The 27649-nt window shown below is 55.6% G+C and overlaps 1 protein-coding gene across 1 annotated transcript in view; it reads left to right on the top strand.

The window, feature by feature from the left end:
• LOC127566603 (GATA-binding factor 2-like) overlaps window positions 1-18132 on the top strand; it is a 37256-nt gene extending 19124 nt beyond the window's left edge. The window contains exons 3-6 of the mRNA XM_052009094.1: window positions 5481-5954; window positions 11063-11208; window positions 13616-13741; window positions 14802-18132. Coding sequence (XP_051865054.1) covers window positions 5481-5954; window positions 11063-11208; window positions 13616-13741; window positions 14802-15110 — 1055 coding nt within the window. The 3' untranslated portion in view covers window positions 15111-18132. The remainder of the gene's footprint in view (window positions 1-5480; window positions 5955-11062; window positions 11209-13615; window positions 13742-14801) is intronic.
• Window positions 18133-27649: the final 9517 nt, after the last annotated feature.

Raw genomic sequence — 27649 nt, 5'->3', positions numbered from 1 at the left:
CGAGCGAGGTCCCCGCCCGCGTTTACCGCTGTCCCGTCCCCCTCCAACCCCAGATGCAGGCCCTTCGGCCTACACCGTCCGTGCTAACCCCAGTGCCCATCCTCCATCTCCTTTCCGAAGCGTTCCGTGTTCCTGCCCCCCCCGTCACTCCCTCCCATATTCCCACCACCCTCTGTGTGAAGAATTTGCTCCCCCACCCCCCCCCCCCCCGGCCAAGCCAGTGCCCTCTCGTTTCTTCGTTCCCTTTCACCCGGGCGCGTTCACCCTGCCTGCGCCCCTCCTGATTTACGCACCCTCTGACAAGCCCTCCTGCGCTCTGACACCGTCGTTCACCGGCCTCTGACACAACCTGCGCTCATTTCCTCAGTCGCACTTCATTGTACTTGTGCGCCGCAGGGCAGCGGGGCGGTTAGCGCAACGCTGTTACACCGCCAGCGACCGGGTTCAATTCCCGCCGCTGTCTGCCAGGAGTTTGCACGTTCTCCCCGTGACCGCGCGGGTTCACCCCTGGTGCTCCCGCTTTCCAACGACGTACGGGTTGGTGGGTTAACGTGGCTGCCACCTCTTGCACCCGTGCGGAAATCGGGTTTCATCTATTTTGCCACAAATTTTCACTCTGTTGTCCAATTCGCTTGGCCTGTCTCTGACACCTCTCTCTCCTTCCTTGATCTTTCTGTCTCCATCTCAGGGATGCTTTATCCACCGACATCTTCTGCAAACCCACTGACGCCCACAGCTACCTCGATTACAGCTCCTCCCACCCTGTCTCTCGCAAGGAGGCGATCTCTTTTCTCAATTTCCCCACATCTGCTCCCATGATGAGGCTTTCCACTCCAGGACATCCGAAACGTCCAACTTACTTAATAATCGTGGCTTCCCCCTCCCCACTGCAGTCGAGAGAGCTCACACCCGTATCTCTGCCATTTCCTGTACCCCTGCTCTCACCCCACCCCTCCCAGACCCAACAGGGATAGGATCCCCCTTGTCCTCACATTTCATCCCACCAGCCTACGTATGCAACACACCATTCTCCGCCACTTCCGCCATCTCCAACAGGACCCCACCATCAAGCATATCTTCCCCTCCCTGCCCCTTTTCTGCCTTTCGCAGGGACCGTGCTCTCTCCGCGACTCCCAAGCTCACTCCTCCCCCCCACCCATCCCGCTCCCACTCCAGGAACTTCCCACTGCCCCCGCCATAGGTGCAACACCTGCCCCTGCGCCACCTCCATCCAGGGACCCAAACGGTCCTTCTGAGTGAGACAGAGATTCACCTGCACCTCCCTTTAATATCATCCACTGCATTTGGTGCTCCCAGTGTGGCCTCCTCCACATCGGTGAGACCAAACGCAGACCGGGGTGACCGTCTCGCAGGACACCTGCGCTCCGTCCGTAACCGCGACCTGCGTCTCCCCGTTGCCGGCCACTTCAGCTCCCCTCCCACCCCATCACTGACATGTCAGTCCTTGGCCTCCTCCACTGCCAGGTGAAGTCCAAGCGCAAACTGGAGGAACAGCCCCTCGTTTTCCGTCTTGGAACCTTGCAGCCTAACGGCATGAACATTGAATTCTCCCACTTTAAGTAACCCCCCCCCCTTCCCTGCTCATACCCCAACCATGCTTCTATTTCCTAGCCTCTTTTTTCTACCCCCTTTTTTTCCACCATTGCCCCATCCCCCAGTGGGATCTGCCCTCCCCTCCTCCCCCGCACTTGCCCATCACCAGTCCTCACCTGCATCTACCTGTCACCCGCCCTGTGGCCACCCCATCTCCCATCTTTTGTTCACCTCTCTTTTTCAATCTTTTATTAGTTTCCAGATTAATACAGATTAATATATAACATCAATGTTTGTACACGTAATACACGGAGATCAGGGGAACAGTCATGGCATGGATAATCATAAAGAACAGTAAAATATAAAAAAATCTGTAGCTCCCACAATCTCGTAGTAAATGAATATAATAAAGGATAGAAAAAGATTTATTGTGTTTATAAAAGAAAGAAAAAAATCCCCAAATCAATAAAAAATTGTAAATATCAAACCAAACTAAAAAGAAAATTTAAAGAAGACAAAAAAAAAGAAAACAGAACTGGGCTAAAAGTTCTCAGTAGAGACAGCAATATTATGTCGTCAACTCTGTTCCTCCAAGTTGGAAAGTTATTGAAAATATTGAGTAAATGGACTCCAAATATCTTCAAATTTAAGGGAAGGATCAACAGTACCACTCCTAATTTTTTCCAAGTTTAAACATTCTATAGTTGAGAGAACCATTGAAAAGTAGTTGGGGGTATTGGATCCTTCCATTAAGCAAAATGGATCATTTGGCCATTAATGTGACAAAGGCAATCATACGGTTAGCAGAGGCAGATAAATGGCCAGACTCTATCCTTGGTAATCCAAAAATTGCAGTGATAGGGTGAGGTTGTAAATCAATCTTCAATGCAGGTTGAGATAATGTTAAAAATGTCTTTCCAATATTTTTCCAAAAGAGGACAGGACCAAAACATATGTGTCAGAGAAGCCACATCCATTTACATCTGTCACATGTAGGATTTATATGGTGATAAAAACGAGCTAACAACTTTGGACATATGGGTCCCTGTGGACCTACCTTAAACTGTATCAGTGAGTGTCTGGCCCACATTGAAGATGTATTACTAAATGAAGAATTTTCTTCCAAGTCTCTGTAGGTAAAGGTGTTTGGAGTTCGCTTTTCCATTCATTCTTAATTTTGTCTAATGATTCTAGACGTATTTTCATAATTAAATCATAGATTATTGCTATCAAGCCCTTCTGATAAGGATTAAGACCTAACATTTTTTCCGTAATTTCAGTTTTGTAAGATGTGGGAAAAGAGGGTATAGTAGCTTTTAAACAATTTCTAAATCTGCAAATATCGGAAAAAGTGTGATCTAGACAAATTGTATTTATTAGACAATTGTTCAAAAGGTGAAAAACAGTTATCAATGAATAGATCACGAAAACATACTACCCCCTTCCTTTCCCATATGGAGAAAGCTGAGTCAACTCTGGATGGATGAAAGAAAAAATTAGATTGAATGGGACTTGACAAATTAAATCTATTCAATCCAAAAAATTTACGAAATTGAAACCATATTCATATTGTATGTTTAACTATTGGGTTAGTCGTATGTTTACTTAATTTGGTAAGTGCAAAAGGGAGTGAAGCTCCTAAAATAGAAACTAATGAAAATCCATGTACTGATTGATGCTCAAGGTGTACTCCTCTTCTGTCCACCTCTCACTGCTCTGCTTTTCCCTTCTATATATCGGGCTTCCCCTTTCCCTATCTTCAGTCCTGAAGAAGGGTCCTGACCCGAAACGTTGACCGCCTGCTTTTCTCCACAGATGCTGCCTGGCCTGCTGAGTTCCTCCAGCATCGTCGTGTTTTTCCTCTAGTTATTCCAGCAATCTGCAGTCCTTTGTTTCTCTAACATGGGTGTAATTGCCCGTTGGGTTACCGTACCGTAGAATTAAAAGTTTTTCTTTTAAAAAATAACAGAGAACAGTCCAACCCCTGACACCAAACTATTCTGAAGTTTACACAAAGTCGACCTTTTAGGCAGATGTTGACCAATTGAAATCTTGGTGGCCTTGGAATTCCTCATTTCCATGTGTAACATACCAATCACGTCCCACTAATAAAGGTGTCAATAACGAATAGAAACTGGCCAGTAATAAAATAATTGTCCAGTAGTGCAGCCATTTACATCCATATCTTGTCCCAGGCTGTACAAAGGGGACTCTGCTGTCAAGCATCTTCCTCGCCTTACTTGACCGCACGCTGTCTGCAAACTCTCTGTCCCCGCATTATCTTAACCCTCACCTTGCCACCGCATTCACGGCCGGAAGGAATAGAACCCCAGCCTCTCCCTATAACTCAATCCCAGTCCAAATGTCCCTCAGAGGTTGTAATGGTCCCTGCCTGTATGGCCTCCTCTGGCAGCTCGTTCCACGTCCCTCTGGGTGGGGAAAACATTGCCCCTCAGACCCCCCCCCCCCCCAAACTCTTTGAATCTCTCACCTTAAACCTACGCCCAAGCAGTGGCAAAAACGTCTTCCTGATCCTGTTCATACCCCTCGTAATTTTATAAAGTCGCCCTTCCGGCCCATCCAATCTCTGCACAGCCTTCCATTCCGGGCAAGGTCACCGCGAGCGCCTCGTCCTGCAGGGGATGGGGGCAGTGGGGGAGGGTTTTAAAGCACCCCTCAAAGGCCGGTGCTGGAGTAGGAGGAGATTTCCCCCACTGGGGGGGGGGCAGCGAGGAAGCAGGACGGGTTCAAAGTGCCGGGTGTGGAGGCTGTTCGGCCCATTGATGCCCTGCTAGCCCTCCCCCCATTGTCATCGAGGTGGGCTCACTGCTGTGGGGAGGGACACACAGCAGCTACCATGCACACAGCAAGCTCCCTCCTCACCACCCCTCCCACAGCACGGCGCTCCCTCCTCGCTGCCTCTCCTGCAGCGTGGCACTCCCTCCTCACTGCCCCTCCCGCAGTGCTCCCTCCTCACCACCCCTCCCATGGCGTTCCCTCCTCACTGCCCCTTCCACAGCGCGGCGCTCCCTCCTCCCGGCCCCTCCCGCAGCGCGGCGCTCCCTCCTCACGGCCCCTCCCGCAGCGCGGCACTCCCTCCTCGCTGCCCCTCCCGCAGTGCTCCCTCCTCACCACCCCTCCCATGGCGTTCCCTCCTCACCACCCCTCCCACAGCGCGGCGCTCCCTCCTCACCGCCCCTCCCACAGCGCGGCGCTCCCTCCTCACCACCCCTCCCATGGCGTTCCCTCCTCACTGCGCCTCCCACAGCGCGGCACTCCCTCCTCGCTGCCCCTCCCGCAGTGCGGCGCTCCCTCCTCGCCGCCCCTCCCACACCGCTACCTCCTCACTGCCCCACCCACAGCATGGCGCTCCCTCCTCACCGCGCCTCCCATGGCATTCCCTCCTCGCTGCCTCTCCCGCAGCGTGGCGCTCCCTCCTCGCTGCCCCTCCCGCAGTGCGGCACTCCCTCCTCACTGCCCCTCCTGCGGTGCTCCCTCCTTACCGCCCCTCCCACTGCGCAGCACTCCCTCCTCACCGCCCCCCCACACCGCTTCCTCCTCGCCGCCCTCCCACACCGCTCCCTCCTCGCCACCCCTCCCACACCGCTCCCTCCTCACCGCCCCTCCTCACTGCCCCTCCTCACCACCCCTCCTCACCACCCCTCCCACACTGATCCCTCCTTGCCGCCCCTCCCACGGTGCTCCCTCCCTGCTGCCCCCACTCTGACAACAAAGCCCACCTACCCACACACCTGGGCCGTCGTTTAAAGGACTTCAGTCTGGGTGGGACGGAATTGGAGGGGAGGGTGGGATCCTCCCTGGATATCAACCTTTGACCAGCGACGTGGAGAACGCACCTACATTTTAACTTCTCTTCTTCTTCCCCCCTCCCCCCACACCCCCCCCCCCCCCCCCAACACCAACAGGCCGCCAGGTCTTCCCACCCCATTTGCTCAACAGCATGTCGTGGATGGAGAGCGGGCAGGCGATGGGTCACCCGTACTCGGGGGCCTGGCAGGCGATGGGGGTCTACAGCAAGGCGCCCCTCCCGCTGTACCAGACCCCCTCGGCCCTGTCCTCCCCCCACCCGAGCCAGCACCTCTACGGCTTCCCGGTCACCCAGCTGAAGGAAGACCCCCCCGCCGAGCTCTCCCCAGCGCTGGCCGGCCGAGACGGCAAGGAGAGTCCCAGGCAGCAGGATGGCCTGAAGGTGGAGCGAGCCAGCCCCCTCAACCCCAGCCTGATGCCCCTGGGGCAAGAGCCGCAGCTGGGGTTAGCCAACTCCCCCTTCACCTCTGCCTCCTCGCTCTACAACGGCGCCCTGTTCCACTCGCCTGGGGGATACCACCCCGAGGGATGCCTCCCCCAGCAGAAGCACAAGATCCCCCTCTCCCTGACCGGTAAGTGAAGCTCTCCTTTTGGCGTGTGGGCAGACTGTGGCACTTGCCTATGTCAGTCGAGGCACTGAGTCCAAGAGTCGGGAAGTCACGCTGCAGCTCTATAGAACTCCAGTTAGATCACATCTGGAGTATTGCGCTCAGTTCTGGTTGCCCCCCATTACAGGAAGGATGTGGAGGCTTCAGAGAGGGTGCAGAAGAGGTTCACCAGGATGCTGCCTGGATTAGAGAGTATTCTCTAATTAGAGTCAATGCACTCTGTACTAACCCAGTGTAACTGCACTGTGTAATGAATTGACCTGTACCATCGGTTTGCAAGACAAGTTTTTCACTGGACCTTGGTACAAGTGACAATAATAAACCAATACCAATACCAATTAGCTATAAGGAGAGGTTGGACAAACTGGGGTTGTTTTCTCGGGATGGCGAGGCTGAGGGGGAGACCTGATAGAAGTTTGTAAGGTTATGAGAGGTACTGATAGAGTAGACAGCCGATATCTTTTATCCCCAGGGTGGAAATGTCTAATACTAGATGGCATGCATGTAAGGTGGGGGGGGGGGGTAAGTTCAGAGGAGATGTGTGGGGCGGGTTTTTTACACAGAGAGCGGTGGGTGCCTGGAATGTGCTGCCAGGGGTGGGGGTGGAGGCAGATACGATAGAGGGGTTTCAGAGGCCGTGGATGTGCAGAGAATGGAGGGAGATGGACACTGTGTAGTCAGAAGGGATTAGTTTAGTTAGGTGTTTAATTATAGTTTAATTAGTTTGACACAACATTGTGGGCCGAAGGGCCTGCTCCTGTCCTGTACTGTTCTGTGTTCCGAGAGGGAGGATATTCCTCCTTGTGTCAGACCCACTGAACGTGGGCCTTTAGAGTCATGGAGTAAAAGGCCCTTCAGCCTAACCAGTCCATACCGACCAAAATTCCCAGCTAAGCCAGTCCCATTTTGGTTTTGGTTTTTTGGTTTTGGTTTATTATTGCCACTCGTACTGAGGTCCAGTGAAAAACTTGTCTTGCACACCGATCGTACAGGTCAATTCATTACACAGTGCAGTTACATTGGGTTAGTACAGAGTGCATTGATGTAGTACAGGTAAAAACAATAGCAGTGCAAAGTGTCACAGCTACAGAGAAAGTGCAGTGCAATAAGGTGCAAGGTCACAACAAGGTAGGTCGTGAGGTCAGAGTCCATCTCATTGTATAAGGGAACCGTTCAATAGTCTTATCACAGTGGGGTAGAAGCTGTCCTTGAGCCTGGTGGTCCGTGCCCTCAGGCTCCTGTATCTTCTACCTGATGGAAGAGGGGAGAAGAGAGAATGAGCCGGGTGGGTTGGGGTCTCTGATTATGCCGGCTGCTTCGCCAAGGCAGCGAGAGGTAAAGTCCAAGGAGGGGAGGCTGGTTTCTGTGATGCACTGGGCTGTGTCCACAACTCTCTGCAGTTTCTTGCGGTCCTGGGCAGAGCAGTTGCCGTACCAAGCTGAGATACATCCAGACATGTGGTGCATTGATAAGAGTTGGTGAGTGTCAAAGGGGACATATAGAATTTCTTCAGCCTCCTGAGGACGTAGGGGCGCTGGTGAGCTTTCTTGGCCGTGGCATCTATGTGATTTGACCAGGACAGGCTGTTGGTGATGTTCACATCCCAGGAACTTGAAGCTGTCAACCCTCTTGACCTCAGCACCATTGATGTAGACAGGTGCATGTACACCGCCCCCCTTCCTGAAGTCAATGACCAGCTCTTTAGTTTTGTTGACATTGAGGGAAAGGTTGTTGTCATGACACCGTTCCACTAAGCTCTCTATCTCCTTCCTGTACTCCGACGCATCACTGTTTGAGATACGGCCTACAACGGTGGTATCACCTGCAAACTTGTAGGTGGAGTTAGAGCAGAATCTGGCCACGCAGTCATGAGTGTATAGGGAGTGTATAGGGCTGAGGACGCAGCCTTGTGGGGCACCAGTGTTGAGAATAATCGTGCCGGAGGAATTGCTGCCTGTCCTCACTGATTGTGATCTGTTTGTTAGAAAGTCAAGGATCCAGTTGCAGAGGGAGGTGTTGAGTCCCAGGTCTCAGAGTTTGGGGATGAGTTTGCTTGGGATTATAGTTTTGAAGGCAGAGCTGTAGTCAATAAACAATAGTCTAACGTAGGTGTCTTTACTGTCCAGATGCTCCAGAGCTGAGTGTAGGGCCAAGGAGATGGTGTCCGCTGTAGACCTGTTTCAGCGGTAGGCAAATGGCAATGGGTCGAGGGTGTTTGGGAGGCTGGAGCTGATGTGTGCCATGACCAGCCTCTCAAAGCACTTCATGATGGTGGATGTCAGAGCCACTGGTCGGTAGTCATCTGCCCGCTTTTGGCCCAAATCCCTCTAATCCATTTCTGTCCAAGTACCTTTTAAACGTCTGGCAGCTCGTTCCATTTACTGAACACCCCCTGTGTGAAGGAGTTGCCCTTAAGGTCCCTATTAAATTTCTCCCCCCTCACCTTAAACCTATGCCTTCTGGTTCTTGAAAAGGACTGTGTGCATTCACCCTATCTACGCCCTTCAGGGTTTTATACACCTCTATAAGGTCACCCCTCAGTCTGCTACGCTCCAATGAATAAAGTCCCAGCCTGCCCAACCTCTCCCTCTCCCTCGAGTCCTGGCAATGTCCTCGTAAATCTTTCCACCCTCTCCAGCTTAGTGACATCTTTCCTGTAACAAGGTGACCAGAACTGTGCGCAGTACTCCAGGTGCAGCCTCAGCAACGTCTTGTAAACGTAACATCCCAACTCCTATTCCTTGGAAAGGAGATGGTGGATAAAACTAGGAAAGTCCTATTGAAACCATCCTGGGCTCCACACCTGAATACTGCATGAGGAATACAAAATAATGAGGGGCATCGATAGGGGTGGTGGTCGGAGCTTCACCCCAGAGCATCAGTCATAATCATTGAACAGCAGAGCAGAATCAAAGGGCCAAGTGGCCTTCCCCCCTCCCCTCCCCAACTCCCTGCATTCCTTATAGCTCCAGATCAAAATTCCCGTCTCCAGATTCTTTATCCGGACGGTAGGCAGCAAGGCAGGAGGGCCCTTGGAGAGGGGTATCACCTCCATCCACAAGGGCGGGGAGGCATTCAGCGCGAACGTCTCCCCCCCGCGGACCTCCCGACGATCGGAAAACATCCAGAGGGCTGTCAGCTCCCACTTCCCACCTCTCTCAGAGAGTCCGTCCAGGACCTCGGAGGTACGGTGGGGATCTCGGCATCGATTCCCCTTCGGTCTGTGAATCTCGCTCAGCTGTTGAGTTAAACACTGTTCTCTCAACCCCAACCCCGCCCCAGCATTCAAAAGGAAAACCTCACAATAACACGCTTCCCTCTCAGTACCTTTCTGATAGGTCACCTCATCGCCCCTCGCATCCTCCCTCTGAATGTGGTGACTAGAAATGAATTGGAATTAGTTTATTATTGTCACCTGTGCAGTGAAAAACTTGTCTTGCATACCGTTCATACAGATCAATTCATTACACAGTGCAATGAGGTAGTACAAGGGGAAACAATAACCGAATGTAGAATAACGTGTCACAGTTACAGAGGGAGTGCAGTGCAGGCAGACAGTAAGGTGCAAGGGCCATAACGAGGTAGACTGTGAGGTCAAGAGCCCATCTTATTGTACTAGGGATAGAAGCTGTCCTTGAGCCTGGTGCTATGTGCTTTCAGGCTTTTGTATCTTTTGCCCGATGGGAGAGGGGAGAAGAGAGAATGTCCGGGGTGGGTGGGGTCTCTGATTATGTCGGCTGCTTTACCGAGGCAGCGGGAAGTGTAGACAGAGTCCGCGGAGGGGAGGCTGGTTTCCGTGACGTGTTGGGCTGTGTCCACAACTCTCTGCAGTTTCTTGCAGTTCCAGGCAGGTCAGTTGCCATACTGAGCCTTGATGCATCCAGATGGGATGCTTTCTGTGGTGCATCAGTAAAAATTGGTGAGGGTCAACGGGGACATGGCAAATTTCTTTAGCGTCCTGAGGAAGTAGAGGCGCTGGTGAGCTTTCTGGGCCGTGGTGTCTACGTGGTTGGACCAGGACAGGCCCTCCTAGGAACCTGAAGCTCTCAACCCTCTCGACCTCAGCACCGTCGATGTAAACAGGAGCACGTACACCGCCCTCTTCCTGAAGTCAGTGACCAGCTCTTTTGTTTTGTTGACATTGAGGAAAAGTCTGTTATCATGACACCATCTCATCTCCTTCCTGTACTCCGACTCATCGCTGTTTGAGATACGGCCTACAACGGTGGTGTCATCTGCAAACTTGTAGATGGAGTTAGAGCAGAATCTGCCCACGCAGTCATGAGTGTATAGGGAGTAGAGAAGAGGGCTGAGGACGCACCAGTGTTGAGAATAATGGTGCCAGAGGAATTGCTGCCTGTCCTCACTGATTGCGGTCTGTTGGTCAGGAAGTCAAGGATCCAGATGCAGAGGGAGGTGTTGAGTCCCAGGTCCCGGAGTTTGGGGATGACTTTGCTTGGGATTGCAGTGCTAGAGCACTAATTCTACTGCAAGTGGTCCAAGAGATGGGGAATGGGGGCTAGTAGCTCAGCACAGTTCCAGCAGGCCGAATGGCCTATTTCTTTGTCGTGTGTTTGTTACGAATGTCTATTTGTGGAGTGCTGTTGATACGGTGAGAGATCTGGAGGGGTAGATGGGTGCACTGAAGGGGCAGGGCGCCAGAGAGGTCGGGGTTGAGGAGTGAATTACAGGGGGAGGGAGAGGCAGAGAGGGTTACGGAGGGAGTAGCAGAGCCCAGGGCTCAGGCAGCACAGGGCAAACCCACCGGCGACAGAGGAACGGGATCGGGGGGGGGGGCAGAAATGGGAGAGCTGAGGATGGAGGGGTTCACAGAGACAGAGAGGGGTGCCGGGGCCGGAGAGGGTTACAGACGGAGGGGTGTAGGGGATGGAGGGGATCACAGACAGGGAGGGGGGTGATGGGGGAGTGTAGGGGAGGGAGGGGGTGATGGGGGAGGGGTGTCGAGGCCAGAGGGTGTGACGGGGGAGGGGTGTAGGGGCTGGGGGGGGGGGGGGGGAGGTCAGACCCCGGGATCGGACTGTGTAACCCACCGTGCCCCTCCCCCGTTGCAGAGGCCCGGGAATGCGTGAACTGCGGGGCGACCACCACCCCTCTGTGGCGACGGGACGGGACCGGCCACTACCTGTGCAACGCTTGTGGCCTCTATCACAAAATGAACGGGCAGAACCGGCCGCTCATCCGGCCCAAGAAACGACTGGTGAGTGGGGAGGCAGCCCCCAGCAGACAGAGACCCCCCCACCGCCCCCTCGCTGTGGCCGTCCTCTGTCACCCCTGAACTGAGGAGCAGAGCCCCTCCTGGTGCACCTCCGGACGACGACCCCTACACCCCTCCCCATCTCTGTAACCCCCTCCCTCCCCTACACCCCTCCCCGTCTCTGTAACCCCCTCCCTCCCCTACACCCCTCCCCATCTCTGTCACCCCCTCCCTCCCCTACACCCCTCTCCGTCTCCATCACCACCTCCCTCCCCTACACCCCTCCCCGTCTCTGTGACCCCCTCCCTCCCCTACACCCCTCCCCGTCTCTGTGACCCCCTCCCTCCCCTACACCCCTCCCCGTCTCTGTAACCCCCTTTCCCCCCTTGCAGCGGTCCCCGTGTCACCCCCTCTGGCCCCTACACACGTCCCATCTGTGACCCCCTCTGGCCCCTATCAGGACGTCCTGACTGGTCCCGTGGCCGTTAGGTGGATCACCGCAGCACAGGAAGAGGCCCTTTGGCCCACTGTCTCTGTGCCCACCCCCGATCCCACCGAGCTGATCCTGTCCGCCTGCACAGGGTTCCTATCCCTCCATTCCCCGCATATCACGTCCCTGCCCGAACGCCTCTGAAACGTTCTTCTCATATCTGCCTCCACCCGTTCCAGGCACCCACCGCTCCGTGGGAAAAAAACCTGCCCCGCACATCTCCTTTGAACTTTCCCCCCCTCTCTCGCCTTAAAGCTCTGCCCTCCAGTGTTCAACATTTCAACCCTGGGGAAAAGGCTCTGACTGCCTCCCCCGTCTCCACCTCTCGTTATGTTATAAACCTCCATCAGGTCTCCCCTCAGCCTCCAGAGAAAACAACCCCAGTCTGTCCGACCTCTCCTCGTAGCTCATGCCCTCTAATCCAGGCAGCATCCTGGTGAACCTCTCCTGCCCCCCCTCTCCAAAGCCTCCACATCCCTTCCTGTAACAGGGTGACCAGAACTGCACACATCACTCCAAAGTGTGGCCTGGCTAAAGTTTTATCCAGCTGCAACGTGACTTCCTGACCCTTATACTCGACGCCCCGACCGATGAAGGCGAGTGTGCTGTACGCCTTCTTCACCACCCGGTCTACCTGTGCGGCCACTTTCGGGGAGCTGTGGACTTGCACCCCAAGATCCCTCTCCCCAGGGTCCTGTCATTTACTGTATACGATCCTCAGGCATTTGAACTGCCTGAATTCATTACCTCACACTGGTCTGGACTAAACTGCATCTGCCACTTCTCTGCCCACGTTTCCAACTGATCCATATCCCGCTGAATCTTTCGACGACCTCCCTCACTGCTCACAACTCTGCCAATGTGTGTGTGTGTCATCGGATCACTTACTAATGACTCCACTGACATCTTCATCCAAGTCACTGAACGACAGAGCTCCCAACGCCGATCCCTGCAGAACACCACCGGTCACACTACCGACCTCCAGCCAGAATAACTCCCCTCCATGTTTTCTACAGCCGAGCCCATTCTGCATGCAATCCCTAGACCAGAGGACGAGTTAGTTTTAATTCCTGGCTCGTTCCCTCAGGTCAGGATTTGAACTTGCATCTCTCGCCGACCGGATTTTGCGACTGAGCCACTCCGTCCCGTCGGGTGACCCCACAGCTGGGATCGCCCTACTTTTCTGGGAAGTCGGAGAGACACACCCGGCGCAGAAACAGGCCCTTCAGCTCATTGCGGTCGTACTCACCAGTGGGTCCTCCATCTTGGTCCCTCAGCCTGCTATGCCCCGGGGGGGAACAAGTGCCCGTCCGATCGCTGTGAGGGGGGACCTCCACCTCCGGCAGCCCCCTGGGGCAGTGCGTTAAAGATTCCAACCTCCCTCACCCCCCTCTTCCTCCTCTCAGGGGCGGGGGGGGAGGGGGGAGAAAAATCCCTCCTCAGGTCCCCTGCCCTCTGGTCGGAGATGTTGACATCTGTCTTTGCCCCTCAATCCTACACACCGCTGTCAGGAATCGAACCAATTGGCCCGATAAGAGGTGTTGAAATGGCGGTTGGACGGGCACGGGAAGGGATAACTTCGGCGTGTGGGCACGCAGGCTTGGTCTGATTTGGCAGCGGGTACAGCACAGACGTAGTGGGCCTAATGGCCTACCCCTGCACTGCGGTGTTCAGTGCTCTTGGGACTTCTTCCCGCTGTTGTTCATGAGTGGCCACGAGGCCGCGATGCTGGGGGGGGGGGGGGGGGGCGCGGCGGCAGATAGTACGAGCTCGAGGGGCTGAGTGGCTGGGGGGGGGGTGTGGAGGGACGGGAGCGAGGGACTGAGGGGCGGGGGGTGTCAGCGGGAGGGGAGAGGGTTCCTGGGTCTCCGCAGTGACTAACCCCCGTCCCACGGGTCTCCTCGCTCTCCCCCCCCCCAGATCGTCAGCAAGCGAGCGGGGACACAGTGCGCCAACTGCCACACCAGCACCACTACACTGTGGAGACGCAACATCAGCGGGGACCCCGTCTGCAACGCCTGCGGCCTGTACTACAAGCTGCACAATGTGAGCACTGTTCGCGCCTCCCACCGGACCCTCTACCCCCCCCCCCCCCCCCCCCCAGCAACTCTCACACCCACGTGTGTGCATCTGTGTGTGTGTCTGTGTGTGTGACCCTGTGTGTGTGTGTCTATCTGTCTGTCTGTGTTTGTGTCTTTGTGTGTGTCTGTCTCTATGTGTGTCAGTGTGTGTCTCTGTGTCTGTGTCTTTCTCTGTGTGTGTGCGTGTGTGTCTGTCTATGTGTGTCGGTCTGTGTGTGTCCCTCTGTGTGTGTGTCTGTCTGTCCCTATGTGTGTCAGTCTGTGTGTGTGTGTGTGTGTGTGTGTGTGTGTGTGTCGAATTCACCCACTTCTTCCTGAGACTCTTCCACCCCTCACCTACACCAGGGGCGTTACAGCAGCCAGTTAACCTACCAACACTTCGGAGTGTGGGAGGGAACCAGAGTACCCAGTCTGGAGTCTGGGAACCTCTACACTGTGACAGTCAGACACAGAGTGAAGCTCCCTCCGCACCGTCCCATCACACACTCCCGGGGTCAGACACAGAGTGAAGCTCCCTCCACACCGTCCCATCACACACTCCCGGGGTCAGACACAGGGTGAAGCTCCCTCTGCACCGTCCCGTCACACACTCCCGGGGTCAGACACAGGGTGAAGCTCCCTCTGCACCGTCCCGTCACACACTCCCGGGGTCAGACACAGGGTGAAGCTCCCTCTACACCGTCCTGTCACACACTCCCGGGGTCAGACACAGGGTGAAGCTCCCTCTACACCGTCCTGTCACACACTCCTGGGGTCAGACACAGGGTGAAGCTCCCTCCGCACCGTCCTGTCACACACTCCTGGGGTCAGACACGGGGAAGCTCCCTCTGCACCGTCCCATCACACACTCCCGGGGTCAGACACAGGGTGAAGCTCCCTCTACACCGTCCTGTCACACACTCCCGGGGTCAGACACAGGGTGAAGCTCCCTCCACACCGTCCCATCACACACTCCCGGGGTCAGACACAGGGAAGCTCCCTGCCTTCCTCATGCCCCCACCCAACCCTTGTGTCCCCCGTTCCAGGTGAACCGTCCTTTGGCTATGAAGAAGGACGGGATCCAGACCCGCAACAGGAAGGTCTCTAACAAGTCCAAGAAGGCCCGGAAGGTTCCAGAGACGTTCGGCGAGCTGCCCAAGGATTTCGGCGAGGACATGCACCCCCTCACCCTGGGCTCCCCTGCCTACCAGAGCCACCTGACCTCGGTCAGCCACGTCATGCCCTACAGCCACTCGCCCCAGGTGGCCACCCACTCCGTCCTGCACCCGCAGCCCAGCCTGACCTTCGCTGGCGCCAGCACCGTCCCCACCAGCATGGTGCCCGCGCTCAGCTAAGGCCCCATCGCCCTGGCGGTGCCTGGTGAGCCTCCCACCAGTTGTCCCCACATCTCCTCCTCCCTCGGGGTCCGAGGGGCGGCCTCGCTTCCTGGATCCCGGCCCCGTGTACATACGTCCTCGCCTCCTTCCTCTCTCTGCCCCTCTCTATCCCTGTCCCCCTCTCTATCTTCTCACTCCCTCTCTCCCTCCCCCCCCCCCCCCCCCCCCGGCCAGTGATGTTCACTCCCACTCCGAGATGGGGCGACCCTCAAAGGTCAGCGGGAGGTTGTCCACGGACCCCCGCGTTGAGCATCTTGATGAGCGCGTGCGAGGTTTGGGTGGGGGGTGGGGAGAGGGAGTTGCCCGGACCCCCCGGGTCCTCGTGGGACCCGGCCACTGACTCCCTGCCCTTCCTGGTCTGAAATACTTATCGGATCAGATCCAACCTCCTCTATCCCCGGGATTTCCCCCATCGGTACCTTCTCGAAAAGCCTTTCCCGTCTCACTGGGGGTGGACAGTGTCTCTTGAAAGGCTTAACAAGCTCACTCTCCCCACTCACATCTCCCCCCCGACCGTGTGCGACCTATAAGCCTCCTCTTGGCCTTCCCCCCCGGGATTCCCCTGTGCTGTTAGAACACAAAACAACCCTTCATAAGTCTCAGTGTTAATCATCACCCACCCACCCCTGAAGCCCCCTCGATGCCTCTCGTTAACCCCCCGTCACAACACATCATCTCTGCAGATGTCGCAACCTTGCCCTGTAATGTCGCTGAAATGTATGAACAGGAGGGAGCAGAGGCCACACCCCTTCCAGGTCCCGTAAAACAGCCTTTCTCTCATCCTGTTACCCATCCAGTTTCCTATCCATACTGCTCTGCTCTCTCTTCTTGTCCCGTGTAGTATATTGGCACCTCAAGGTGGTGGTCCGGGTCCTTTCCCCCACCCCCACCTCCCCCCGCCTCCACAGCTATATTTTGATCGCTGTTCCCAAGATGCTCCCCCCCCCCCCCCCCCCCCCAGTGCTTACCAGATACTGCTCCACATGGCCTGGTTTATCTCCCAGGACTAACTCCATCCCCAAGGGCCCAGAAACATATGGAGCAGGGTTGGGCTCACCTCAGCCTGCCTTCCTTTATCCCTCGTGTCGCTCCTTCTCTCATTTTATTGTCACCCCACCCATGTCAAAGTCAAGTTTATTGTCAGATGCACAGGTCCGTGTGTGCACGGGTGCAAAGAAAAACTTCCCTGCAGCAGCATCACGGGCACACAGCATCAGATAAGCAGCATTCACAAGAAAAACATACATTCAGCATAAATTGTACACAATTTTTACAAGGAAGAACACAACAAAAGAAGTCTATTGTAGTGTAAAGTGGTCCCAGTGTCGCTGCACTGAGGCAGTGATCAGGGTCGTGCTGGTCGGTTCAAGAACCGAATGGTTGAAGGGAAGTAGCTGTTCCTGAACCTGGTGGTGTGGGGACTTCAGGCTTCTGTACCTCCAGCCTCGGGAGGTTCCTGGCTGATTTGCTTCACGATATCTTTCCCTGCAGTTGCGCTGCAGACAGATCACCGCTGTGTGTTTTTTCATAAAAAGATTCTGGTCTTGATCTCTCTCTCTTCAGCTGTACAATGAAGACGCCCTTTTTTCCCTGCATCCATTTTCCCTGTCCATGATGTCGCAGTTGTACAAGGCGTTGGTGAGGCCACATCTGGAGTATTGTGTCCAGTTTTGGTCGCCCTGCTGTAGGAAAGATGCCAGTAAGCTGGAAGGAGCACAGAGGGAGATTTACGAGGATGTTGCCGGGACTCGAGGGACTGAGTTATGGAGAGAGGTCGGGACTTTATTGATCGGTGTGTGGAGGTGACCTTACACAGGTGTCTAAAATCATGAGGGGCGTAGCCAGGGTGAATGCGCACACTCTGTTTCCCAGGGTTGGGGAATCAAGAACTAGAGGGCACAGGTTTAAGGTAAGAGGGGAGGGATTTCATAGGAACCTGAGGGGCAACCTCTTCACCCAGAGGGTGGTGAGTACATGGAACGAGCTGCCAGGGGAAGTGGGTGAGGCAGGTACATTAACAGCATTGGACAGGTCCATGGATGGGAAAGGTTCAGAGGGATACGGGGTAAACACGGGCAAGTGGGACCGGCTTAGACAGGAATCTCGGTCGGCACGGACCAGTTGGGCCAAAGGGCCTGTTTCCATCCTGTGTGACTCTATGATTCAATCCACCGCGTATCCGTCAATAGGCGGAACCCAGGCCAGCTAAACTTTAAGACGCGTCATCCTTGTACCTTGTGGTGAATTACGTGTTTAACTCAGGAAACTGGCGCAATGCGTCCCTGCGTGCACACAGGGAACCTGTCAGCAGCCTCCGCAGCCTCTCTCTCCCACTGCTTCCACCTGAAGACCTCAGTGCTCCTCTCCCATTGCCCTGAATCTCTTCCAGTCTCCTGTCAACGTTTGCCCCGACTGCCTGGATCACACCCCACCTCCCACACCGTGCCAAAGCAGTAGCACAAGTGACGTATGTGTGTGGGGAGATCTACAGACCCCCCAACCAGCACCCCCCTCCACTCCCCCACCCCGCCGGCTCTCCCCGAGACTGTGGGATGCCCCAGGACCCTGACTGCCCCCCCCCAGGGTCTGGTTTACCCAGCCGCAGTGAAACAACCTGGGTTCTGGCCCAACTCCCTGTGACACCAGGGGAACAAACTAACACCCCGCCTTCCCACCCCACCCCCCGATCCCCACCTCCTCCAATCCTCAACCCCTCCCCTCCTATCCCCGCCTCCTCCAATCCCACCCCCTCCGATCCCCACCCACCAAACCCTCCTCTCTACCCTCCCATCCACCCCTCTCCTCCAACCCCCCTCTCCCGCACTCCCCCAGCCCCCTCCCCACTCTCCCTCTCCCCCAACCACCGCCGTTCCCCCTCCTGTCTGCCCCCCCACCCACCACCCCCGGGCTCCTCAGTGGGACCCCCTCCCATGTCCGACCCCCTCCCTGTATATTTATGTATTCCAGTGCAGAATAAAACTTCTCCCTCAAACTGTACTGTGTGTGCTCCAGTGATTCCCTGTTACTGTGGGGGGGAGGTGGCAATGGGAGCCCCCCCACACAATCCCCACAACCCCCCGTCAGTGGGGCTCAGACCAACGCCCTCCGGGCTTCTGTCTCCGAGTCCCACTCCAGTGTCAAGCACAGGAATCCAGGCAGTGGCGAGGAAGGGGGAGGGAGCAGGGGTGGGGGGGGGTGGTGAGGGAGGGGCAGTGGGAGGGGGGTGAGAGAGGAGGGGAGAGGTAGGGGGTGAGGGAGGGGCGGGGAGGGGGAGGGGTGGCGAGGGGGGGATGGTGAGGATGGAGCACTGCACCCAGGGTCAGACACAGGTGAAGCTGCCTCCAGCCTTAGTTCCCACACCCCCCAGCTTCTCCCCACACCCCCCAACCCACACACTGGGGGGGGGGGGTGTCAGGGGACCAACCTACAGTGACCGACTGACCCACCAAGTCCTGGGGTGTGGGAGAAAACCGGAGCCCCCGGGGAAACCCACGGGGAGAACGTGCAAACCCCACACAGACAGCGCCGGAGGTCGGGATCGAACCCGGGTCTCTGGAACCGGGAGGCAGCAGATCCACCCTCTGCCACCCCCTCCACTTCTCGGGTAATTCCAGCTCATTTTGACACAAAATAATATCCACCGCTGTCTGGGACACAGCACAAGATGGAAGCAAGGAGAGTTTGGGAGCCAATGGGTATCTGGTTGTCCTCTAAGACCCCACCCAAATTGTCCACTGAGCCCAAACCCCTCCCTGTCCAGGACGGTCCCGGAGTCCTGGAGAGGGAACCCTGCTCCAGACCGGCTGATCTGCGGGCTCCCGGGGAGAGGGCGGTGCGTATCTGTGCTCTCATCTCCCGGTTCCTCAGCGGACACCTCGGTGCCTCTGGCGGAAGGCGATTCCTGCAAACTGCACCCTCATGGTCGAGTGCAGAACGAGAAGAGGAACCCTGCACGGTGGAGATAAACAAAACCGCATTCTCCTCTTCCTCTGTCGCTGAATTTGCTCACTGGATGCTCGGCGGCGCTTATTCAGACCCGACTCCGAGGAAGGAGGTGGTGTTGTGCAACTATCGGCAGTTATTGACCTTGTGTGGGGCGCATTGAGGTGCAGTTCTGTCCTTCCCACCTCCAACTTCCCGTCCGCACCCCCCATGGACCCCACCCCTTCCCGTCCGCCCCCGCCGTCCGCACCCCCCATGGACCCCACCCCTTCCCGTCCGCCCCCGCCGTCCGCACCTCCCATGGACCCCACCCCTTCCCGTCCGCCCCCGCCGTCCGCACCCCCCATGGACCCCACCCCTTCCCGTCCGCCCCCGCCGTCCGCACCCCCCATGGACCCCACCCCTTCCCGTCCGCCCCCGCCGTCCGCACCCCCCATGGACCCCACCCCTTCCCGTCCGCCCCCGCCGTCCGCACCCCCATGGACCCCACCCCTTCCCGTCCGCCCCCGCCGTCCGCACCCCCCATGGACCCCACCCCTTCCCGTCCGCCCCCGCCGTCCGCACCCCCCATGGACCCCACCCCTTCCCGTCCGCCCCCGCCGTCCGCACCCCCCATGGACCCCACCCCTTCCCGTCCGCCCCCGCCGTCCGCACCCCCCATGGACCCCACCCCTTCCCGTCCGCCCCCGCCGTCCGCACCCCCCATGGACCCCACCCCTTCCCGTCCGCCCCCGCCGTCCGCACCCCCCATGGACCCCACCCCTTCCCGTCCGCCCCCGCCGTCCGCACCCCCCATGGACCCCACCCCTTTCCGTCCGCCCCCCCCCTCCGCACCCCCCATGGGACCCCACCCCTTCCCGTCCACCCCACCGTCCGCACCCCCCATGGACCCCACCCCTTCCCGTCCACCCCCACCGTCCGCACCCCCGATGGGACCCCACCCCTTCACTCCCACTGTCTGCACTCCCCACGGACCACGTGCAAATTGGCCCGGGGTCGATAAGATCAGAGAGCTAAATGCGTGGCTCAGAGATCGGTGTGGGAGAGGTGGGTCTGAATTCGTGGGACATTGGCACCAGTATTGGGGAAGGAAGGAGCCGTTCCGAAGGGACGGGCTCCACCTGAACCACGCTGGGACCAGGGTCCTGGTGACTAGGGCTGTGGATAGGGCTTTAAACTAAATAGTAGGGGAGTGGGTTCAACAGATTGGAAAAGTGTGGTTAAAGTAAAAGGGCAGGAGAGGTTACTGACGTCTCCAGAGTAAAGAATGAGACCGAAAGTTTAGAAAGGGGTAAGAATTTAACTTCAGGCAACATGGAGACAGATTTGAGAAGAAGGGTGGAGATCACAGAACTGAAGGCAGTATCCGAAACAAGGTCGATGAGCTCGTGGTACAGTTAGAAATCGGCAGTTACGACGTTGTGGGCATCACAGAGTCATGGTTGAAGGAAGATCAGAGCTGGAAGCTAAACACCCAAGCACACACGTCCTATCGAAAAGGCAGGCAGGTAGGCAGAGGGGGTGGGTGCCTCTGTTGGTAAAACGTGAAATGAAATCCTCAGCAAGAAGTGACATAGGATCAGGAGATGTAGAGTCCTTGTGGGTAGAGTTAAGGAACTGCAAGGGTAAAAAGGCCCTGTTGGGAATTATATACAGGCCTCTGAACAGTAGCCAGGACGTGGGGTACAAATTACACCAGGAGGTAGGAAAGGCTTGTAAAAAGGGCAATGTTACGGTGGTTATGGGGGACTTCAATATGCAGCTAGACTGGGAAAATCAGGTTGGTACTGGATCCCAAGAGAAGGAATTTGTAGAATGCCTACGAGATGGCTTTTTAGAGCAGCTTGTGGTCGAGCCCACTAGGGAAAAGGCAATTCTGGATCTGGTGTTGTGCAATGAACCAGGTCTGATCAGGGAGCTTAAGGTAAAGGAACCCTTGGGAGGCAGTGATCGTAATATGATAGAATTCACCCTGCAGTTTGAGAGGAAAAGCTAAAATCGGATGTATCGGGAATACAGTTGAGTAAAGGTAACCACAGAGGCACGAGAGAGGAGCTGGCCAACATTGATTGGAAGGCAACCCTAGCGGGGATGACGGTAGAGCAGCAACGGCAGGAGTTTCTGGGAGGAATTCAGAAGACGCAGGATCAGTTCATCCCAAAGAAGAAGCAGCATTCTAAAGGGAGGATGAGGTGACCGTAGCTGACAAGGGAAGTCAAAGACAGCTTAAAAGCAAAAGAGAGGGCACACAATATTGCAGAAATTAGTGGGAAGCTTTTAAAACCAACAGAAGGCAACTACAATAGCAACAAGGGGAGAAGAGATGAAATATGGTGATCTGGCCAATGATATAACAGAGGAGAGCAAAGGTTTTGTAAGATATACGAAGAGTAAAATAGGGGCAAGAGTGGACATCGGATCGCTGGAAAATGATGCTGGAGCGATAGTAATGGGGAACAAGGAGATGGTGGACGAACTGAATAACTATTCTCTCCACACCGTCCCATCACACACTCCCGGGGTCAGACACAGGGTGAAGCTCCCTCTGCACCGTCCCGTCACACACTCCCGGGGTCAGACACAGGGTGAAGCTCCCTCCGCACCGTCCCGTCACACACTCCCGGGGTCAGACACAGGGTGAAGCTCCCTCCACACCGTCCCATCACACAGTGAGGAACAGCAGCCTAACTCTGCGATGGTGCGTACGACTTCCTGTGAACTGAGTGTGAGGCACATTAATACATGACAGGCCATTGAGAATATGGCCCCACCCACTGATCTCCTGATGTTGTCTCTCTGCTTCCCCCCCCCCAGCCCAGCTCCCTCCCACCCTCCAACTTCCAGTGACAGATAAAAATATTCAGGCATTATCTCGACACACTGATTTCCTCTGGTCTCTGCAATAACCGATCACTTCAGTACTGCAGTGACATCTTGTCTTTGTTCAGTCCCTCTGAGCCCAGGGGAACCAGAACTGGCTCTGTGTGTGTGTGTGTGTGTGTGTGTGTGTGTGTGTGTGTGTGTGTGTGTGTGTGTGTGTGTGTGTGTGTGTGTGTCAGTGTGTGTGTGTGCGTGTGTCTGTGACCCACTCCTCGGACCCCAGAGGGGTGGGATCTGGGGGAGTTGATGGTGAGGGGAGGTGAAATTGGATCGGTGCAAAGGGGTCGGCACGGAATCAATGGGCCAAAGGGTGATCAGCTCTGTCGGTTCTCATTGACTCCAGATGGTCGTGGGGCAGGCACGGTAGTGTAGCGGTTAGCGTAACGCTATTACAGCGCCAGTGACCCGGGTTCAATTCCCGCTGCTGTCTGTAAGGAGTTTGTACGTTCTCCCCATGTCTGCGTGGGTTTCCTCCGGGTGCTCTGGTTTCCTCCCACATTCCAAAGACGTACGGGTTAGGAAGTTGTGGGCATGCTATGTTGGTGCCGGAAGCGTGGCGACACTTGCGGGCTGCCCCCAGAACACTCTCCGCAAAAGATGCATTTCACTGTGTGTTTCAATGTACATGTGGCTAATAAAGATCTTATCATCGAGTCACACAGCATGGAAACAGGCCCTTTGGCCCAACTGGTCCATGCCAACCACACCTAGTCCCAGTTGCCCAAGTTCAGCCCATCACCCTCCTATCCCCTCCCCGCCACACAGCTCTCCAAATGCCTCTCACATGTTGCAATTGACCCGCCTCAGCCACCCTCCCCCCCCCACCCCCCCGGCAGCCCGTTCCAGGTACTCCCTGCCCTCTGTGTAAAGAATTTAGCTCTCGGGCCTCTTTTAAATCTCTCCCCCCGTATCTTGTATCTGTGCCCTCTGGTTTGGGACTCCCCGACTGTATTGTGGAGGGTGGTGGCTGTCACGTCACAGCACTGCCCACTACCCTGTCGGAAGACACACCACTGCCAATCAAGGTCTGGCCCCGCCCCACCCATCAGCGCACACCTGACCATGGAGAGGAGAAAATAGAGAGAGGGGGGAATGGGGGGGAAGAGAGGGGAGAAAGAGAAATAGACGGGGCGATAGAGGGGAATAAAGGGGGAACAGTGGGGGTAGAGGGGAAATAAAGGGGGAATAGAGGGGTAGAGGGGGAATAAAGGGGGAATAGAGGGGGTAGAGGGGAAATAAAGGGGGAATAGAGGGGTAGAGGGGGAATAAAGGGGGAATAGAGGGGGTAGAGGGGGAATAAAGGGGGAATAGAGGGGGTAGAGGGGAAATAAAGGCAGAATAGGGGAAATAAAGGTGGAATAGAGGGGGTAGAGGGGAAATAAAGGGGGAATAGAGGGGGTAGAGGGGAAATAAAGGGGGAATAGAGGGGTAGAGGGGGAATAAAGGCAGAATAGGGGAAATAAAGGGGGAATAGAGGGGGTAGAGGGGAAATAAAGGGGGAATAGGGTAGAGGGGGAATAAAGGCAGAATAGGGGAAATAAAGGGGGAATAGAGGGGGTAGAGGGGAAATAAAGGGGGAATAGAGGGGTAGAGGGGGAATAAAGGCAGAATAGGGGAAATAAAGGGGGAATAGGGGGTAGAGGGGAAATAAAGGGGGAATAGAGGGGTAGAGGGGAAATAAAGGCAGAATAGGGGAAATAAAGGGGGAATAGAGGGGTAGAGGGGAAATAAAGGCAGAATAGGGGAAATAGAGGGGGGGGTAGAGGGGGAATAAATGGGGAATAGAGGGGTAGAGGGGGAATAAAGGGGGAATAGAGGGGGTAGGGGAAATAGAGGGGGTAGAGGGGGAATAAAGGGGGGATAAAGAGGAGAAATTGAGAGAAAATAAAGGGTATAGAGGGGGAATAGAGAGAATGAGAGAGGGGACAGAGGGAGGGAAAAGTTGAGAGACAGAAACAGTCAGGAAATAGAGGCAAAATAGAGAGAGAGAGAAAATTGGGGACTGGGTAACAGAGGTGGAGAATTGGAGGAAAACAGAGAGAAAGTGGAGGCAAAAGTTAAGTGAGAGAGAGAGAGAAATGGGGAGAAAGAGAGGCCAGAGAAAGCACAGCAAGAGGTCAGAGCAGGAGATACAGGTAACTCGAGTCTCCCAAGACACTCAGCCCCTGCCCAGGGCCAGCCCTGCCTCATGTTCGAGTTCACAGAAATCCCTGCAGTGACTCCAGTGCAGTGCCGAGGGAGCGCCGCAGTGTCGAGGGAGCCTGAGTGCTCTGGAGACTCTGCCGGGCTGCAGCGCCCGCGGGGTCCACCGGGTGGCAGCGGTGAGCCGCCTTGGCGGCGGCGGGGATGCTGCCTCCTGGCTCACGGCTGCCACCCGGTGGGGCGGCCTTGTCACTGCACCCGGCTGTGGGGAGTGAGCTGTGTGTGTGTGTGGGGACTGGGACCCCTCTGTGGAAGCTGGAGACCCTTCTGCCCATCTCTTGTCCTGCAGATTCACAGTAGGGTGTGACTGTGGGCAGGGTTCCCGACTCTCGAACCCCTTCTGGCAGCGAGAGAGTACACTCTTTAGGGCAAGACCTAAAAAGCTCACCAGCGCCTCTACTTCCTCAGGAGGCTGAAGAAATTCGGTTTGTCCCCTTTTGACTCTCACCAACTTTTACCGATGCACCACAGAAAGTATCCTATCTGGATGTATCACGGCTTGGCACGGCAACTGCTCTGCCCAGGACTGCAAGAAACTGCAGAGAGTTGTGGACACAGCCCAGCGCGTCACGGACACCAGCCTCCCCTCCTTGGACTCTGTCTTTACCTCTCGCTGTCTTGGCGAAGCAGCCGGCATAATCAAAGACCCCACCCACCCGGGACATTCTCTCTTCTCCCCTCTTCCATTGGGCAGAAGATACAGGAGCCTGAGGGCACGTACCACCAGACTTAAGGACAGCTTCTACCCCACTGTGATAAGACTATTGAACGGTTCCCTTATACAATGAGATGGACTCTGACCTCACGATCTACCTTGTTGTGACCTTGCACCTTATTGCACTGAACTTTCTCTGTAGCTGTGACACTTTACTCTGTACTGTTATTGTTTTTACCTGTACTACATCAATGCACTCTGTACTAACCCAATGTAACTGCACTGTGTAATGAATTGACCTGTACCATCGGTATGCAAGACAAGTTTTTTACTGTACCTCAGTACAAGTGACAATAATAAACTAATACCAATACCAATAAAGACCCTTAACAGCATTGAAGAGCAGAGAGACCTTGGGGTACAAGTCCATTGCTCATTGAAAGTGGCTACACAGGTAGACAGGGTGGTTAAGAAGGCTTATGGAATACTTGCTTTCATTAATCAAGGTACTGAGTACAGGAGTCGAGAAGTTATGATGCATCTCTATAGAACTCTGGTTAGGCCGCATTTAGAGTATTGCGTGTAATTCTGGTCACCTCACTCGAGGCTTTAGAGAGGGTGCAGAGGAGGTTTACTAGGATGCTGCCTGGATTAGAGGGCATGTGCTATCAGGAGAGGCTGGACAAACTTGGGCTCTTTCCTCTGGAGCGGTGGAGGCTGAGGGGTGATCTGTTGGAAGTGTATAAAGTTATGAGGGGCATAGATAGGGTGGACAAGCAATATCTTTTTCCCATTATTGAGCGATCCAATACCAGAGGGCATGTGTTTAAGGTGAGGGGGGTAGGTTCAGAAGAGAGGTGAGGGGTAAGTGTTTTACTGAGAGAGTGGTGGATGCCTGGAATGCATTGCCTGATAGGGTGGTGGAGGCAAATTCATTGAGGGCTTTTAAGAGGGGCTTGGATGGGCACATGAATGAGAGGAAAATGGAGGGATATGGGTATTCTGTAGGTGGGAGGGATTAGCTATGTCAGCACAACATTGTGGGCCGAAGGGCCTCTTCTGTGCTGCACTGTTTTATGTTTAACAGGGTGACCAAAACCGTACACAGTGCTCCAAGTGCGGCCTCACCAACACCTTGTACAACTGCAACATAACTTCCCAACTCCTGTACTCAGTGCCCTGACTGATGAAGGCCAGCATGCTAAACGCCTTCTTCACCACCCTGTCTACCTGTGATGCCGCTTTCAACGAACTATGCACTTGTGCTCCTGGGTCCCTCTGTTCCCTAGTGCCCTACCATTCACAGTACAAGTCCTACACTGGTTTGACTTTCCAAAGTGCATCACCTCACACTTCTCTGTACTGAAATCCATCTGCCACTCCTCGGCCCACTTCCCTAATTGATCAAGATCCCCCTGTGATCTACGATAACCTTCTTCACTATCAACACCTCCCAATTTTGTGCCATCCCCAAACTTACTGATCAAGCCTCGTGCACTCGCATACAAATCATTTATATAAGTAATGAACAAGGGTCCCAACACCGACCCCTGCGGCTCACCACTAGTCACCAGCCTCCATTCCGAGAAACAACCTTCAACCCCCACCCTCTGCCTCCTGCCTCCCAGCCAATTTTCAATCCAACTAACGAGCTCTCCATGCATTCCATGGGACCAAACCTTCCCGACCAGCCTGCCATGAGGGACCTTGTCGACGGCCTTGCAAAATAGACAACTGGTGGAGAGACACCGGTCAGTGTACAGATCTCCCCCCGAGAGAGAGGGACTGAGAGACACCGGTCAGTGTACAGATCTCCCCCTGAGAGAGGGACTGAGGGACACCGGTCAGTGTACAGATATCCACCTGAGAGAGGGACTGAGGGACACCGGTCAGTGTACAGATCTCCCCCTGAGCGAGAGGGACTGAGAGACACCGTCAGTGTACAGATCTCCCCCCGAGGGGGACTGAGAGACACCGGTCAGTGTACAGATCTCCCCCTGATAGAGAGGGACTGAGAGACACCGGTCAGTGTACAGATCTCCCCCTGAGAGAGAGGGACTGAGGGACACCGGTCAGTGGACATCTCCCCCCGAGGGAGAGGGACTGGGTGTTAAGTGAGGGATTGCACAGTTGAACAAACTCACACCTGGAGGTGTGGTGGTCTGGATTTGAAGGTTGTGTACAGTGAAGGGGGTGGGTCCCACCATCCCAGACCCCCACACATTCTGCCCCGTGGTTAGAGATGGCTGTGGGAGTGGACGAGGTGGGAGTTTACACTGTGGGCCGGAGCACAGCGCGTGTTCTGGGTGAAACAATGTTCCCTTTCTGTGACGGAGAGCGATAAGTGTGGCGGATTGTTTACCCTTCACTTGCTTTTCAGCCTCCCCAAACAGTGGGAAATCATAAACCGACACGCAGCATGTCCTGGGACAGTGTCAGCCTGAGCACGTCCCACAGCAACACCTAGGGTAGAGTCTGACCTGGGGTCTCTGTATCACACACTCCCGGGGTCAGACACAGGGTGAAGCTCCCTCCACACCGTCCCGTCACACACTCCCAGGGTCAGACACGGGGTGAAGCTCCCTCCACACCGTCCCGTCACACACTCCGGGGGTCAGACACAGGGTGAAGCTCCCTCCACACCGTCCCATCACACACTCCCGGGGTCAGACGCAGGGTGAAGCTCCCTCCGCACCGTCCCGTCACACACTCCTGGGGTCAGACACAGGGTGAAGCTCCTCCACACCGTCCCATCACACACTCCTGGGGTCAGACACAGGGTGAAGCTCCCTCCACACCGTCCCATCACACACTCCCG

Source organism: Pristis pectinata, chromosome 43 (genome assembly GCF_009764475.1).
Source record: "Pristis pectinata isolate sPriPec2 chromosome 43, sPriPec2.1.pri, whole genome shotgun sequence".
Lineage (NCBI taxonomy): Eukaryota > Metazoa > Chordata > Chondrichthyes > Rhinopristiformes > Pristidae > Pristis > Pristis pectinata.
Note: the sequence above shows the minus strand (reverse complement) of the source record. Positions and strands in the feature narration are given on the sequence as shown.